Below are 15,298 nucleotides of genomic sequence, written 5' to 3'. Positions count from 1 at the left end.
ACTGTGCGTTGATCTCAACATCTTGTGCGTCCTGTTCGTCACACCAACAGCAGCAGGAACGTTAAAATGCATTATTACTGTAAGAAGTTACAGTATTGGTAGGTGTGAGACCTGCTTAATATATTGACGTTATAAGAGTCATGTTAAACGTATAATTTATTGAGCTAAATAAAAACGGGGTGCTGTTTTTTTTTCCTCTGCTGAACTTATTGTTAGGTTAACAATATAGTGATAATAAGCACACTTTCTATGGAACTGGCCAAAAAGGCACGCACACTTATTAAAAGGTCATTGTAAGTGTTTATTATAAATGTCCCATCTATAAAGGACATAAAACTATTCCATTGTCATTGTGTGTGTGGCTTCCTCTCCTAATGATACTGTCAGGTGTTTACCAATTTGTCCACTGACTGTAATCTTGGCTCAAAGTACTTCTTCCCTGCATGAGTAGTGGTGCACATGTATGTTTTTATTAATCTATAATAAAGCCTAGCAAACAAAACACTGGAGACATTTTGTCACAGTAGGAAAACCCTTTGTGTAAATAATACAATTAATTATGGATGAACTCCATCTAGCTATGCTAGGTTCATGCTGGTTTACTGTCCTGCCTTGCAGGGACACTGGAACAGAACACAGCCATTATTAAAGTTAGTCAATAATGTTAATTAAACTTAAAGTTATTAAAGCAGTGAGGGAAAAGGGAAAGCCCAACACATAAAGAGTTTGGTATTCACATCATTTTGTTTTGTAATCTTTAACAAAGCAGGTGTGTGACCTGGGTGTATATACAGTAACTCCCTTCAACATCAGTTTTTTTTTTTTTTTTAATAACGAGTGCATCAACTGAATCTGAAGAGGTAAAAAGTGATCTCAATCTGAGAATCTGTATGTCCTTTATCACTGGACGTAGGTTTGGGTTCAGGAAGTTCGGAGGGCAGAAACCCACTCTACTTTAAAGATCAGCATTAAAACTTTTCCTCTTGATAAGGCTTTGAATTATGGGTGACTCAGGTGACCTTGAACCATCCCTTAGTTGTGCTGCTACAGACCTAGGCTGCTGGGGGACCTCCCATGATGCACCTTGCTCCTCTCCTCTCTATTTCACTCTCCATTCATTCCAGTCTGCTTCTCATTATCTTTGTGTCTCCTCTCTCTCTCTCTCTCTCTCTCTCCCTGTAGTTTGTGCTTTTACCTCGCTGTCCTCTCTCTCTGTCTCTTTCTGTTTGTTGTCCCTCTATGCTGTTTTTTTCTCTTTCTGCTCTCCCCCCTCACTTTATCCGTTGGAGGCAGACAGCGGTCCACCTTTGAGTCTGGTTCTGTCAGAGGTTCCCACTGTTGTGGCAACAGTAAGTGGCGTGCCTGCTTATATGGGAATTGTTGGATTTCTTAGTTTAATACTGTAAACTCTCGGGTTTAATAAGTAAAGTGCCTAAGTAGACTTACAGTATGATTTGGCGCTATATAAAAAAAAAACTGAGATGAAAATATACCTTTTAACTGTATGTTTTTGCTTAAATTATCAGTTACACCTGTTGGTATTAAAGCTATGGAACTTTTATTATTAATAGCAAAAGCAGACATTAGCACGACAACATTTCTTTTATCATTGGACAGTTTATTTTCTACTGAGAGGGCAGATGGTATCTAATAAGGCGCAAGAAAGTTCTAGTTTATTGTAGCTGACAAATGACTGCAGTTCATACATATGATTGTGTGGCAAGAGTTTAGGTTAGATGTGTTGGTTCGAAGCAGTGAGGTGATGGTTAACAACAGGTTTAACTTTTGCAGCAGGTGGATGAGATAGTTCTGGATATTCTGTAACTTTTCTTCTGCATTTTCTTACCGTTCTAAACATTTTTCAGATCAATATTAAAGGTACTGACAATGTATAGATACCATAAAACCTTACACTGCTACCTAATCACTCAGTATCAGATACAGCTCTTCTCTAGATCCTTAGCTGATATAGTTCTCAGAGAGTGAGAGGAGAGGAAGGGGGGAGGGAAGGGCATCGCCGAGGGAGGAGGGGACAGACTGGGTGGGACAGAAATGACAGATGGAGTGTCCGAGAGCGATCCATAACCTGCCTTCCGCACATCCATCGCGCTGAAGCCGGCAGCGGAGTGGAAGAACACGGCGGGAGGATCCATGGGGTCCGTGGTTAAATCTGGAGACACAGATGTGAGAAAGTTAAGTGGAATTAGCTCAAAGAATAGACAGGATTGAGCACAAAAAGTTGCATTTAATAGCAGAAAACTACCCATAATGAGTCCGGTTTATGCATCTACTGTATGTACGCATTAGCCGTTATATTTCTACATACTAAACTACGACAGGCAACATCGTTCACCTCCACATGGCAGCTTCGCTACCAAGAAGCCATGCTGCACAACATCACTCGGGTTTAATAACTTAGCTGGTATCTTTGGTTTCACTTTGTGGATTAATTTTAATGCCAATAAATGTGGTTAACTAGCGATTTTCCCGGCAATTTCTGCAGGCAATACAAATGAACACCGCACGGTTTCCTCCCATGTGCAAGTCTGAAAAAGTTCAATAAAAAAATGAAGCTACCCGAGTCGTCATTGAGCTGGGTGTGCAGGTACTGGTGTTTGTTGTAGAAGTTGTTGTAGATGCAGTACATTGCAGCCATCAGAGCGAAGGTCCCCACGGCCGCAGCGATGAACAGGCTCACTTTGCCGTTATCCTTGTCTGCATGGGCGTCTGCAGAGGGACAAACACACACAAAAAGACAACAACCCTGTTCAAAATGAGTGAAAGTCATTACCTACCTCAACCGATTTAACCTTGCTGTAGTTTATCAGTGAGACATCTTTTCTTATTTACACTTGGGCTGTGTGTCTGACATCAACATTGTGCAGGATGGACATGTGTGTTTGCAGCTCTGTTGGCTCTTTAAAGTAGACTCACATGTCCGTTTAGCATTTAAATGAGTGCTCTCTTCTTTTCTGAGAAGGTCCCGTATGTGTGGTGGAGGAGGAGGAGGAGGAGGAGGCGCTGCTGGGGCCTGATCACTGATTTTCTCCTCAGACTGCAGGGTGCTCTGGGAGCTGCTCAGTGGAAACACCAGCAGCAGGCACAGAGCTGCCAAGCCCGCCATGTGGGTCATCCACTGCTACACCTACAAATCAAAATCACATTTCTTGAAAAAATACAATCAATACAAACAAAAATGAATCGTATCTGAACAAATCAGTACTTACCTTATTTTGAAAATAGCCATGCATGCTTGTAAGGAACATGTCTCTTCGTGACTCAATTACAAAAAATAATTTAAAAAAAAAAGTATAGTCTGTTTTCACACCATAAATGATTTCCTAGTTGTAATTAGCAAACCTTCCCTGCTCCTGCTCCAAAACGAGCCCCTGAAACCATTAAACAACACCCCTATCATACACCCCCACCACCAAACACACTCAGACACACAAAGCAAAGTTTGTAGCATTTATAATTGATCGGTGTAGTTTACCTGATGTCGGAGCGAGGATGTCGTTCTTCTCACTGTTGGGTGTTGGTCCTGTCCTCTCTGCTGCTCTGGCTGACTGAAGTGAGACTGCATCCAAGACAACTGAACTCCCCTGGCACCTCATATACTCCCAGGGGGACACCTCCTCCACACAAGCACACACACGTTGGAAATTATTTACGAGCACGTTTAGCTCGACAAAGACATCTTGAATTTGATTTGTGAGAGAAAATTCTCCTGTATACTGTGGAGGTCTTATTAAAGACAATAAAAGTTTCAAGAGTCCAACAGAGATCCCTGCTGACACATAACTGCACTGCTTTAATCACATTCAGTGTTTGAATCCATTTGATATGAAGTTCAGACAGCTACGAAACAAAAACATGAAAACATGATTGTATTGTGGAATTCATCGAGTCACTCATCTACTAATAATTAGTCAGGCAGATGTCAAGTCTTTCTAAATGCATAGATGCTACTTCATCATATTTGACTCTACTCTCCACTCCCTAGTATTAATAGACAGTGAGGAGATAAGAGATCTACAGTGTTTAGTCTGTAATAATCTGAGCGGCCTGGTTTGAAACATTTGAGTAGCAGCGGTGTATCTTTCATTCCCACAGTCTGCAGGGACTCTTAATCTGTTCAAGGGCTGATAGGAAAGATAAACAAAGAAATACACCGACTCTTCACTGTAACAAAAGGACATCTCTCTTAGCACAAGTCCAGTTATAGTTCACATTTCAGGCCACCTGCACTTGTTCTGCAAATAAAAGTATGCAGCCTTTTACAGACACAATAAGAAACACTAAAATCTGCCTTGTGTCTGTTACATTTGAGGAACATTTCCTAGCCGGGCAGACTCTGATACCTGTGACTGTACAGCATAGAAGAAAAGCAAACCTTCTTGTTAGCTCAACATGTTGTTCTCATACAACTGTTCAGATATTCACCTCGTCATAAATCTTGATGTGCTTCAACTCTCCCAGGCAGGTAGTGGTACACCTCCAGTGCCAGCATACAGCAGTGGAAGTGGCATGTGGTCAAGTCTACTTTAAACTAAGTCATTCTTAATAGGATGAGAATTGAAATCAAACTTCTTCTTTTTTTTAACTAAAGAAAAAACAATTTCTCCAAAGTCTGGGTAACTGAAGTCCCAAAGTCCCTATAGCAGTTCATTCACAAGTATGTAAAAAAATCTTGCAAAGTAGCCAAAGTATGAGCACAGTTTCAGGATTCATGATGAAAGTTTTGTGTTTTTTAATAGAAGAATGGGAACACATGACATATTACATTTTCTTCAAAATTCATACTATACTTAATCGTAGACAACATACAATGGTGAAATTAAATGTTTTTAAAATTATACATATGCAGGAATGCTTTCAACATTTTGTTCATCAGCCCTGATAAAGTTGAAGGCACCCAGAATTTAACAGCATTCAAATTCAAAAGGTCCATTCATTGTGATAGTAACCCATTAAAAATGAAAATAAAAACAGCTAAATCACAAACAAAACTACACCTTTGACATCAGAAAACATTCGTCACCAAGCAAGTATGTCTAAAAAAATACTTTTAGAAACACCATAATTACATCATATACTGTATTTACATGTGGAGTAAAGAAGTGCTTTGTATTGACGGTAGCTTTGACTAGCTTATTTAAACAATCACAAAAGTAGTTTCCTTTCCACTCGGGCATTACAAAAAAATTCTTCATGCAAATTTCCAATTTACATCTAAAAAGTATCAAAATGATTTGAACATCTCACAAACGATCAATCAATTTGTTATTAAAGAAAAAGAAAATTTTTATACATATTTACAAATAGGAGTTTACCTTATTGTTTTTACCATGATGTCACAAGACAAACTGCTTCAGCGTCCTTATGCATGTGTGCTCTGCAACACTCAAGTACTGATTTTTATTCCGCACAATGCACTGTTTTCGTTGCTGATGAGTCAAAAGAACTCGGATACCGTTTATCAGCTGTGGTTTGAACAGAGAATGTTAACATGTGTGTTTAGTATTAACCATGCGGCCACACCTGGTTACTTGGTGTACAGTACTTAAAACAGTAACTCTGTCCAGACTTGTGTTTTTGGAGCTGTAAATATGGCGGAATAGCATTAACACTATACCTTGTAGCTGTACTTAAAGTCAACGTACACAGCTGATTTGTCTCTTTCCTGGTGTACCAGTCTTAATAATCTCTTACTGTGCTGTAAAAGTTAATTGAATTGAGTTGGTTTTTCAGGAAAATGTTTAAAAAAAAAAGATAAATCAACAGCTATATATGCAGAAGAGATTTTTGGCCATGATGAGCAGCAACACTGTACTCAACAAAATGAGGAGTCAAAGGCTGAAAAACTGACAATTGTGAGGATAATTACTCTGACAGTAACATGCATGGACAGTTAAAATGATATCAATTTCAAGCTAGTGAAAAAAAACACTAATAAAAATGTCAGATGTTTTAGATAAATATACATTTTTATGAAAAAAAAATCTGGATGATGGCAGGATGTTTATGGCTCTTATCAACACTGACTTTGCTCATTTGGACAACAACCCTGTAAAATAAACAGCTGTTAGAAATTCCTCCTTGTCGTGGATTTTTTGAAATCACACAGCAATGTTTCCTAAATTACACTTTTTAAAAGTTGTACTTGCTGGAACATTACTGGTCTGTAGGTAATTGATTATCCTCTAGATATGATTTCACTTAATTTAAGTAAAAAAAAAAAAAAATGGTGGAAAAAGTTTTTAAATATCAAACTATTTTGAACAAATGCGCTAAAAGTTGAGACCCTTGACTTGTCCTTACAAATGGCCCTTTGAAATTTTTAGTGCATACTTCGGGTCATTTGAATGTGTAACGAGTCCAGTGTTCACGAAACGGGAGCAGCGATCCCATTCTATAGGTCCAGTTCTGACATGTCAGTCATAGGAGTTTCCACTGTGCTAACAATGCTGTACTGACCGATCTCCGTATCTCTGGATGGTGGCTTGTTCCTGTCCTGCAGAACAGCGTGGATAAAGCCCAGTGGGACGGGCAGCGTGGCAAATATGATCAATGAAGCCAGAACAGCCAGAGCCCAATCGGGGTATTCCAGTCTGACGTTAGTGGCCTGAAAAGGTTGAAATCAAATTAAAACCTCAAGAACGGGAACAAGTGGCAGAGCATGATACAATAACTGAGTTATTTCTTTCATGCAAAGGAGCAGGTGTGGAAAGAGCTTTGTTTATTTAATAGTTTTTGTGCCAACGTGCCGAAAAACAACAACCGTTTGCCTTGAACAAGATGCAACTTGTTTTGTGGCTGAACTGCCGAAAATTGTTGATGTTTTAGATTGAGAGGAATACGGTGTCCACTGAACTGAACAAACTGCACACGCAAAAACATGACCGCACCACTGCAATATCCAATCTCATGTAGCTGGTGCACTTCATTAAAATCAAACATACCTGCTCCTGGTTCCAGGTCATATAAGTGGGGCGTGAGATGATCATGTGGATGGTTGTGGCTCCGAGCAGCCCCAGCATGGCAAATAGACAAATGTATTTCCACAGGTACTTGTAAACAACAGTGGGGCGCCAGCCAAGCATTGCCTCAATGTCGTCAAGGAACCTTTCAAAAGAAAAAGAAAATGAGAAAGTCCGACTTTCAGAAATTGTTTGTGATTCAGAATCAGAGAGGTTGATTAGTTGAAATATGCACTGAATTTAAGATTTCAGTTAACCGCAGTGTGAAAAGGAGCCCCACCTATCAGCTCCGTACAGCCAGGACACACTGAAGGTCTCAAACACCACCACAATGATGAGGGGCAGCGTGGCGGAGTAATCGTCTAACATCATCACAAAGTAGTTGCCACAGCGCTGCGTAAAGAACAGGCCAATCACAAAGCCAGTGATGCAGCTGACAACTGCAACAGGGCAGACATGTTAGGACGAAACATAGCTACTCCAAAGAAAACATACACAATCATACACTGTGGGGGGAAAAATCATGTAGTTTGTTTTGAATAACTTTAAAAAGGCACATTTCCACAATATTGCTCCCTCTCAGATTTGAGGTGTCTTCCTTTGTCTCAGCTCCACGACACGAGGCGAGACACTGGATGTAAGACTGAACTTCTAACAGCGTTGGCAGGGTGAAATAAACATTTTGTGAAGACAGTGATACCGATTTTGGCGTATGTGTCTAGTATATTGCAGAATTTTACAGCATCAACAGATGTGCTATCTATCAACAGCTGTGCCCTGGTAATGCAGCTCACCAACTACTCCCCTTCTTGAAGGGAAAAAAAAAAAACAACAATGGGGTAAAGCAGATGCTTACTTGTGAGTTTGGTCTTGTTGTTGGCCAGAGTTTTGAAGCGGTCGGTGAGGGGGGCGAGGATGCCCTCCATAGTGCCAAACATGGTGCTGAGTCCCAAGTTAAGCAGCATGAGGAAGAAGAGGGCGGACCAGAACGGGCTGCCGGGCAGGAGAGATATGGCCTCTGTGAAGGCAATGAAAGCCAGACCTGTGCCCTCGACACCCTGAACACAACCAGGGCCGGCTTTAGTTTTCATGTAGAGCACTCAAAACACAGAACCGTCCACTAAAGCAAACGGAAATCAGTCGAAGTAACTCGGTCTTTACCTTCTGCATCTCTTGTTCCAGGTTGCAGTCTGTTAAATTGCCAGGGACTGCATTTCCATTCTGTTTGAACCAGGCTCTGTAGTCCTCTAGAGCCACAGAGCTGGGATTAGAGTAGTTGAAGGCTGGCATCATGTTTTTGTCCACATACTTGCTGTGAAACTGCTCTGACAGCTTCAATAAGTTACTAAAAAAGAAACAACAGAATATACAAACATAAACATATATACAATCAATCATCCAGTTCAGAAGAAATGCCCTTTAATGCTGCCCATGCATGGTACAAGAACAGCTTCACCTATTTATGTCAACAGTTTTTAAGATGCGGCACATGTCGAAAGGACAGATTAAACATACCTGGATACACATCCCATGACCTTGTTTTTGGCCCGAAAGCCGAGCACAGCAAACACCACCAGGGTGGCCAGCAGGGACGTGAGGAAGTTTATAAAGGAGACCGTGAAGGCATCTCGGTGGCAGTTGTTGTTCTTGGGATTGTAGGAGGAGTAGGCAATGATGGACCCAAAGCCGAGGCCCAAGGCGAAGAACACCTGCGTGGCCGCCTGCCGCCACACCTGCACGTCGGCCCAGATTTCTAACTGTGGACGCATGACGGGAACAAAAGGTGTGTCGGGGATAATATTCACATCTGCCTCCCTTCTCAGCTCTCAACCAGACGTTTTATCTGCGGATACCTTGGGGTAGAACATGTAGGTGATTCCCTCTAAGGCTCCGTCCAGCATGAGTCCACGGATGAGGAAGCAGAACAGCACCACGTACGGGAAGATGGAGGAGAAATACATCACCTAGGAAACAAGGAGAACAAATATTTACTTGTGAGTACAGGCACTTTTTTTTCAAGTGGCTCCCTACTGCTTTTATTATTTGAAGGAGTAAATGAACTTATTTTTACAAATGTATATTTCTCTTGTTAGCACGTTGTGTTCCAACAAACTCCTACTTTCAAATTTCTTATTCGTATTCCTTCTGTATGTTTATGTAAATTGCCTGTTAGACTGCTGAATTCCACAAATTATGTTCCTACAACAACCCTGTTTCCCCACAAAGAGGACTAAAGTTTTAAAACAGGATTATCAGTATCAATAGCAAATAACATTATGCCTGGGTAACAGTGCAAACACAATTTAATTTATAACAAAACAAGGGAACAAAAAAGAGAATAAGGTTGTGATGTTAGTCACAGAATTACAGAACAAGAGCTCATATCTCCAGCTGCACTCTGATATTCAAAAGGTAACTTAGAAAGACACATTTTAACAAACAACGGCCTCGACAGATAATCCAAAAGTCAATTTTTACAAACTGAACATGACCCTTGCAATCAAGCTGCCAGATGCAGAAGTGAGTGATTGTGGGAAACACCTCTTATCAGCCTGACTATATTTTAACTTCCTCTTTGGTGTTTATACAGTACAACAGACTTCCCACTCTATGTTAACTCCAGGTTATAGTTATTTCATCTAAATACATGTTTGCCCCGTATGTTTTACTGTTCTATTGAGAATGCACTGCCTATTATTATTAACACATGAAGCGGTTTTGGATTTGAAGTGGATCGACAGGTAAGCCACACATTCCACACATTCCTTCACCCACAGTGAAACTGAAATTTAAGCCCAACACATGAAGGGCATTTCACCCAACTGGGAATACACACAAAGTATGACAGGATGCAATTTCATCAATCTTTTTTTTTTTTTTTTCAGGCAAACTAAGTAATGGCTCGTTTTCATGTTTTAGTCATTTAAAGTTCAGTCTTTCATTCAGCTCTTTCCAAAGTAAACATGTTATTCAAAAATAACTTATTGCCAGGGTGCTGTTTAAATTGCATTACAAATATTTTCTTAAGTAAACAAAACAGACATTTTTAGCACCATTTCAAATGCATATGCCCATTTCTCCTGCAAATATGAATCATCCAACACCAGCAAGCATATTATATATTATAAACAGACTTATCAGTCATTTAAACTTGTGAAGTTTGAAGCAGCAACTCCTCCAGTAGCAACCTGATAAATGCTCGAGTCGAGTCAATATTAGTAGTATTCGATTATACCGGCTCTACAGAAACATCTAGGTGGTTCTAAACATACGTTAAATAATCATCATCATAATCATAATAATAATAGTAATAATAATCTTTCGGAAATGGCACTGCTTCCTTAACAGTGAAGCTCTACATTCTGAAAGCCAGGTGTCACAACAGGTCAGACAGCAGGTACCTTGACCGACGTCTTGATACCCTTGGACATCCCGAGGCACACGATGGTCCAGGCTGCCAGCAGGCAGCAGACGATGTAAGGGTTGAAAGAGCCCGTCTCATCGATGGAGTCTGTGATATCCAAAGCTTTGCGGTACCAGAAGTACGATGTGGGAGAGCTCTTTTCACATTCTTTTACTGGTGTGAAAAAGAAAAAAGAAGAAAAAAAAAAAAGATCAATCACTCCTCCGACATGTGACACACAGCTGCCACATTTACAAATTCATTGCTATTTGTGTCGTGTGAACCTTAATGCTGCGTGTTTACCTGTTACGTTCCCATGTTCTGGGCACTGTTCCCACGGTAAAGGGTACTGGAAAGAGTTCCCGAGATAGAAAAGACTCCATGCAAGGATCACATTGTAGTAGAGAGCCACGAAGGAACAAACCTAAAGGACATTTGAGAGCAAGATTATCAGATTCATGAAAAAAAATTATATTATCCTTTAAAGGGTAAAAGTGCTAACACTATTTAGCGTTTGTTACAGGTGAAGTATGAGCTTGCGGTGTCAGCTGCACAGAAATACAGAGAAAGTGCTTTTGTCTAAAGCTACATTATAATATTTAAGAGATAAAAAAGAAAGACCAATTTTTTTTTTTTTAAACAGTCAGTCATCGAAAGAAAGCTGCAGCCTGCTTTGCTGTTAACTCATCATCAGCTTCAGTAACAAACTGATAAACCTCATCACATTGTTGCCATGTTAAAACATTTTTCCTCAGACTAATAAACATAACAATCCTCCCTCGCCAATGCAAAACATTGAAAACAAAACACAATGCAGCACTGTGAATGTGCAAACAGGAAATTGCAAACTGAAGCTTCCGATGCAAAATGACACCTGCAAAGCACGTGACACCATTCACTTCCACTTAATATTAGTAGAAAGTAGATAACACTTCATATCTTACCACGCAGCTGGAGTAACCGATGCCTGCCAGCCAAGGGGAGATGTACTTCCACACTCCGATGCTGCCCTGCCGGATGGCCTGACCGGCGGCCAGCTCCAGGAAGAACAGGGGAATGCCAATAACCACCATTAGCAGCACATACAGCAGGAGAAAAGCTCCTGAGAAGAGGCGACCAACACTCAGTTAGCAAAAGAGCATCACAATCCGATGTTAAAGGAGCAGCAGATGCCAGACGGTTTTATTTTAAACGTACACTCAGCGTTTCCCATAACAGGAGCGGGCCGGTATTATTTCAGCCAAGAAATTGATTTAAAAAAAAAAAAAAAAAAAAGATTTAATCTTGTGTCATCTCTATATGTCTTTATTTTTTTTGTTCTAAATTATGGAGAGCAGTATCAGTAAACGTATCATCAGGTATCAGTACCCCCCCCCCCCTCCAGGCCCAAGTAAATTCTCAACCTGTGGGGAAAAACTGCACAGCCAGCATTTTAATCAGTCTTATTTCCGCTACCTGCAACACTGAAGGCGTCTCCAGGGTAAATAAGATGAGGCTTTTAAACTTCAAAATGCAAACACGGTAACACAAGCAGCGATTACAATTCACAGTTAATGCATTTGCGTGCACAATATTATCAGTGTTTCTTTGACCACGTGCTTGTCCTGCGACGACGACGCCTACCTCCGACCCCCACCCTGCAAAAACAAATGCTGTACACGCGGCACCAACAACAACAACAACTGAATTTGGCCATCTAAGACGGATGAAAGTAACGGGCGCTCACCTCCTCCATTCTGGTGGCACAGATACGGAAACCTCCAGACGTTTCCGAGCCCGACGCTGAATCCCACCTGGGCCAAAAAATACTCGACTTTACTGTTCCACCCGGCTCGAGCAGCGGGCTCCGACGAGCCCTGCTGGCTCGCCTCAACCTCCGACCCCGCGGCTCCTGCCTTCCCATCATCATCATCATCAGTTGGCAGGGGCTGTTTCTCCATCTGAGATCGAGGGGACGACAGTAAACAAAACAAGCTGCTCAAATGGGGATGGAGGGCATGCACGCGACAGGGCACGGATGAAGTAACACCGGGGACGAGTATCGGAAGTGATTAAACACTCCCGGCATCCTGTCTACTCGGATTTAAGACGTTTTCTTTTTTTTTTTTCCTGCTATTAAACAGTTGTTGTTTCTGGGTGCTGCAATCAAACTGACTTTGCGACCAGCAAACGTCGTGAACGGAGAGGAAGAAGGCAGAAAACAGGATAATACCGGAGATCATCTTTTATCCGACAGTCCGCGTGCCCATTTGAGCACGTGCGGTTTCAACTGTCACCGTGCCGCGAATCACGTCGCGAGCCGATTTCTTCTTTTAAATATAACATAATAGATATTTATATGGCGTTATTTAACTCTAAAATAAGACACATGAGTGTTAATTGCGGTAATTATCTATGTCCGCGGGTATTTTCGCGGCTTATTGTTGTGACGTAGACGTGGGTTTGTTTCTCCCTTTGTTGCGTCAGCAGGAGAAACACTGCATACTATGCTGTTGCGTTCAAGGACTGCACGAAAACTTTATCTACGTGTTTAGCGCGCGCGCACACACACACACACACACACACACACTCAAGTAAGTGTACTTAGATACTTTGCTGCTTAAATGTTGTAATTAAGGAGTTTCAGACACTGTTGATCATTTGGATTAAGGCAAAGCTTGACAACCAGATTTTGCAATTATTATTATTATTTTTTTTTTTTATCTCAGAAGTAAATGAGCTGCAAGATTACGGACGATCAAAACGTCCAAAATCAATGTTAAGGAAATGAATGACTCAATAAAAATTATACATGCAATTGAATGCCTCAAAACTAATATTAAATTTAGGCATTCATAATTGATAGAAGGCAACATAAATAGATTTCTAACATCTGTTTTTATTTCCCCGCGTATTTATGTACTTTCTCATTTTTATTATTAATTTCTTCATTTTTAATTTTTTTTTTAATCTTTTAGTTCATGTAGACTAATTATTTGTGTATTATTTCCCCTTTGCATTTTCCTACTTTTTATTTCCAGAAACTCATTTATTTCTGTATTTATTTATTTCTTTTACCTCTCCTCATAAATTTCTGCTTCTTTGAGCAGATGAGAGGGCTGCCAATCAAAATGTGTAGTGGAGTCATCTTTACATCTATTGGTGGATCGACATCAGATTGGATAAATCTGGTGCTCACACACCAGAGGCCAGGCTCACTCCTGAAATTGTTACTTCCAGGCAGAAGATTGTTAGAGAACTGAGGTACTCAACTAATTTATCCAAAGAATGACGTCAGAATGATGCAGATTAACTTTTTAATGTGTACATGCTAACAGCAAACCAAACACTTCACCTCCCAATCCTAATTAATAAATCGATTCGATCAATTAATTCATGCCTATATTTATTTTATTTTCAATGCATTTAATGACATGATTGATTTTTGAGTTATTTATTTATTTGAATATTGGCAGCTTCGGTCCTCCATACCAGATTGAGTCCTTGTGGCTCTCATTTGCACATGAACGAGCCCTGAACGCAGCATAAACGGAACACCATTTTAAGATTAAATTTTCCGACACGTGTGAGTGCAGGATGTACTCCCACAGTGAAAGTGGGATCCTCACACACTATCTGTATCCATAGCAAGGGTCGTATGCAAACTAAACTAAACTTTAAATAAAGTTGATGAAGTGACGTTTAACTTTAAGGAACAATAAAGAAGTCTAAGATGATCAAGTATGGTTTTCCCAAACGAATGAAATAATAAATTCGTGTCCTTAAGAGTTTGCAATAGCATCAATGTTCAGATTATACATAGACATGTTGGTTATAAAGTCACACTGACCTGACAGTCAGTGTCTGGTCAGAGACAAACACATACACGCGTACTTGTCTGCCACGTATGCCTGTTCTGGAGGTAAATAAATCACTCTCCTCTGCATTCCCAACTCAGGAACATCTAGCTATATAATCTAGGCGGCTGGAAATTCGTGTATTTATTAAAAAAAAAGAAAAAAAAGAACAGATAAATACCTTGAGGTATCAAAGGGTGGAATATTCCTGAAAAAGTTTTCCAAATGTCCTGAAAGCAAAGTCAAGTGGTCACCCCGCTCGCCACTTCACTTGACTCCGCCCATACATCTCCCTCCTCTGGAAAACGGAGACTCGTACAACTGTTATGAAACGGGACACCGCACTTCATCCCTGTGGATGACCCACCTCACCCACCAACTAAATGTGTGTGTGTGTAGGCAACCATAGACTATAGGCTGATATTTAGTTCATTTCCAAAGAGCTTATTGCACCTACGTTGCTGAAATCGCAAGGGAACTGTTATAGTTTATGATGTTTTATTTCCCAGCACCTCTATAAAAGCCTATTTTCTATTCATTTCAATTAACCATTTTGAATATATTTACATTTTTAAAACATTAGAATTAGACACATTGTGTGTAAATTTGGCTTGTAAACTCCCTGAAATTGTAAGAGGTTAACAAAAACGGGTTGTTTTTTTTGACGTAGTAGTGGAAAGTAAGTAAATACATTTACTTTTATATAAGTATTGTTACTTACTCAAATACAAATTTGAGGTACTTAATCGTGACTTGAGTAGGCTATTTCCATTGTATGTACCTTTATACTTCTACTCCTCTTCACCTCAAAAGCAAATATAATAATGTTCCCTTCCCATCCAGTAAAAAAAAAACATGCTTCTCTCTATATTTAGGATTTGAATGTTTTTGTGATAAACTGAATGATTAAATATTCCTTTATGTGTTGAGAAAATTCTTGTACTTCTTGAAATAAACTATTTAATAACCCTCTTGGATTCTGAGGACAGCGATGCTACAAACATTATTTTATAGTAAACTAACTAAGAGTATATGTTGTTCAAATTAGAATAACCTTAAATAACTGCAGTTTCAAAATG

General features: G+C 40.0%; 1 protein-coding gene across 1 annotated transcript; it reads right to left on the bottom strand.

Annotated features, from left to right (window-relative positions):
• Positions 1–5,202: 5,202 nt before the first annotated feature.
• On the bottom strand, positions 5,203–14,484 carry LOC138616872 (sodium-dependent neutral amino acid transporter B(0)AT2-like). Its single transcript, XM_069691450.1, has 12 exons — positions 14,401–14,484; positions 12,110–12,323; positions 11,328–11,485; positions 10,687–10,807; positions 10,382–10,557; positions 8,834–8,944; positions 8,496–8,737; positions 8,142–8,325; positions 7,837–8,038; positions 7,261–7,420; positions 6,963–7,125; positions 5,203–6,625 (listed from the first exon to the last, which is right to left on the bottom strand). The coding sequence occupies exons 2-12, from the start codon at positions 12,321–12,323 to the stop codon at positions 6,413–6,415; spliced, it is 1,944 nt and encodes a 647-aa protein (XP_069547551.1). The 5' UTR covers positions 14,401–14,484; the 3' UTR covers positions 5,203–6,412.
• Positions 14,485–15,298: the final 814 nt, after the last annotated feature.

The sequence above is a fragment of the Brachyistius frenatus genome, unplaced genomic scaffold (genome assembly GCF_029030835.1).
Source record: "Brachyistius frenatus isolate BFR_SWC_R1_liver_20210118 unplaced genomic scaffold, ASM2903083v1 Contig_11, whole genome shotgun sequence".
Lineage (NCBI taxonomy): Eukaryota > Metazoa > Chordata > Actinopteri > Embiotocidae > Brachyistius > Brachyistius frenatus.
Note: the sequence above shows the minus strand (reverse complement) of the source record. Positions and strands in the feature narration are given on the sequence as shown.

Coding starts and splice junctions, on each gene's coding strand:
- LOC138616872 (XM_069691450.1), bottom strand. CDS start 12,323: ATGGAGAAACAGCCCCTGCCAACTGATGATGATGATGATGGGAAGGCA. Junction 11,486..12,109: donor GTGCCACCAGAATGGAGGAG/GTGAGCGCCCGT, acceptor GCCTCTTCTCAG/GAGCTTTTCTCCTGCTGTAT. Junction 8,326..8,495: donor GTCATGGGATGTGTATCCAG/GTATGTTTAATC, acceptor TTTCTTTTTTAG/TAACTTATTGAAGCTGTCAG.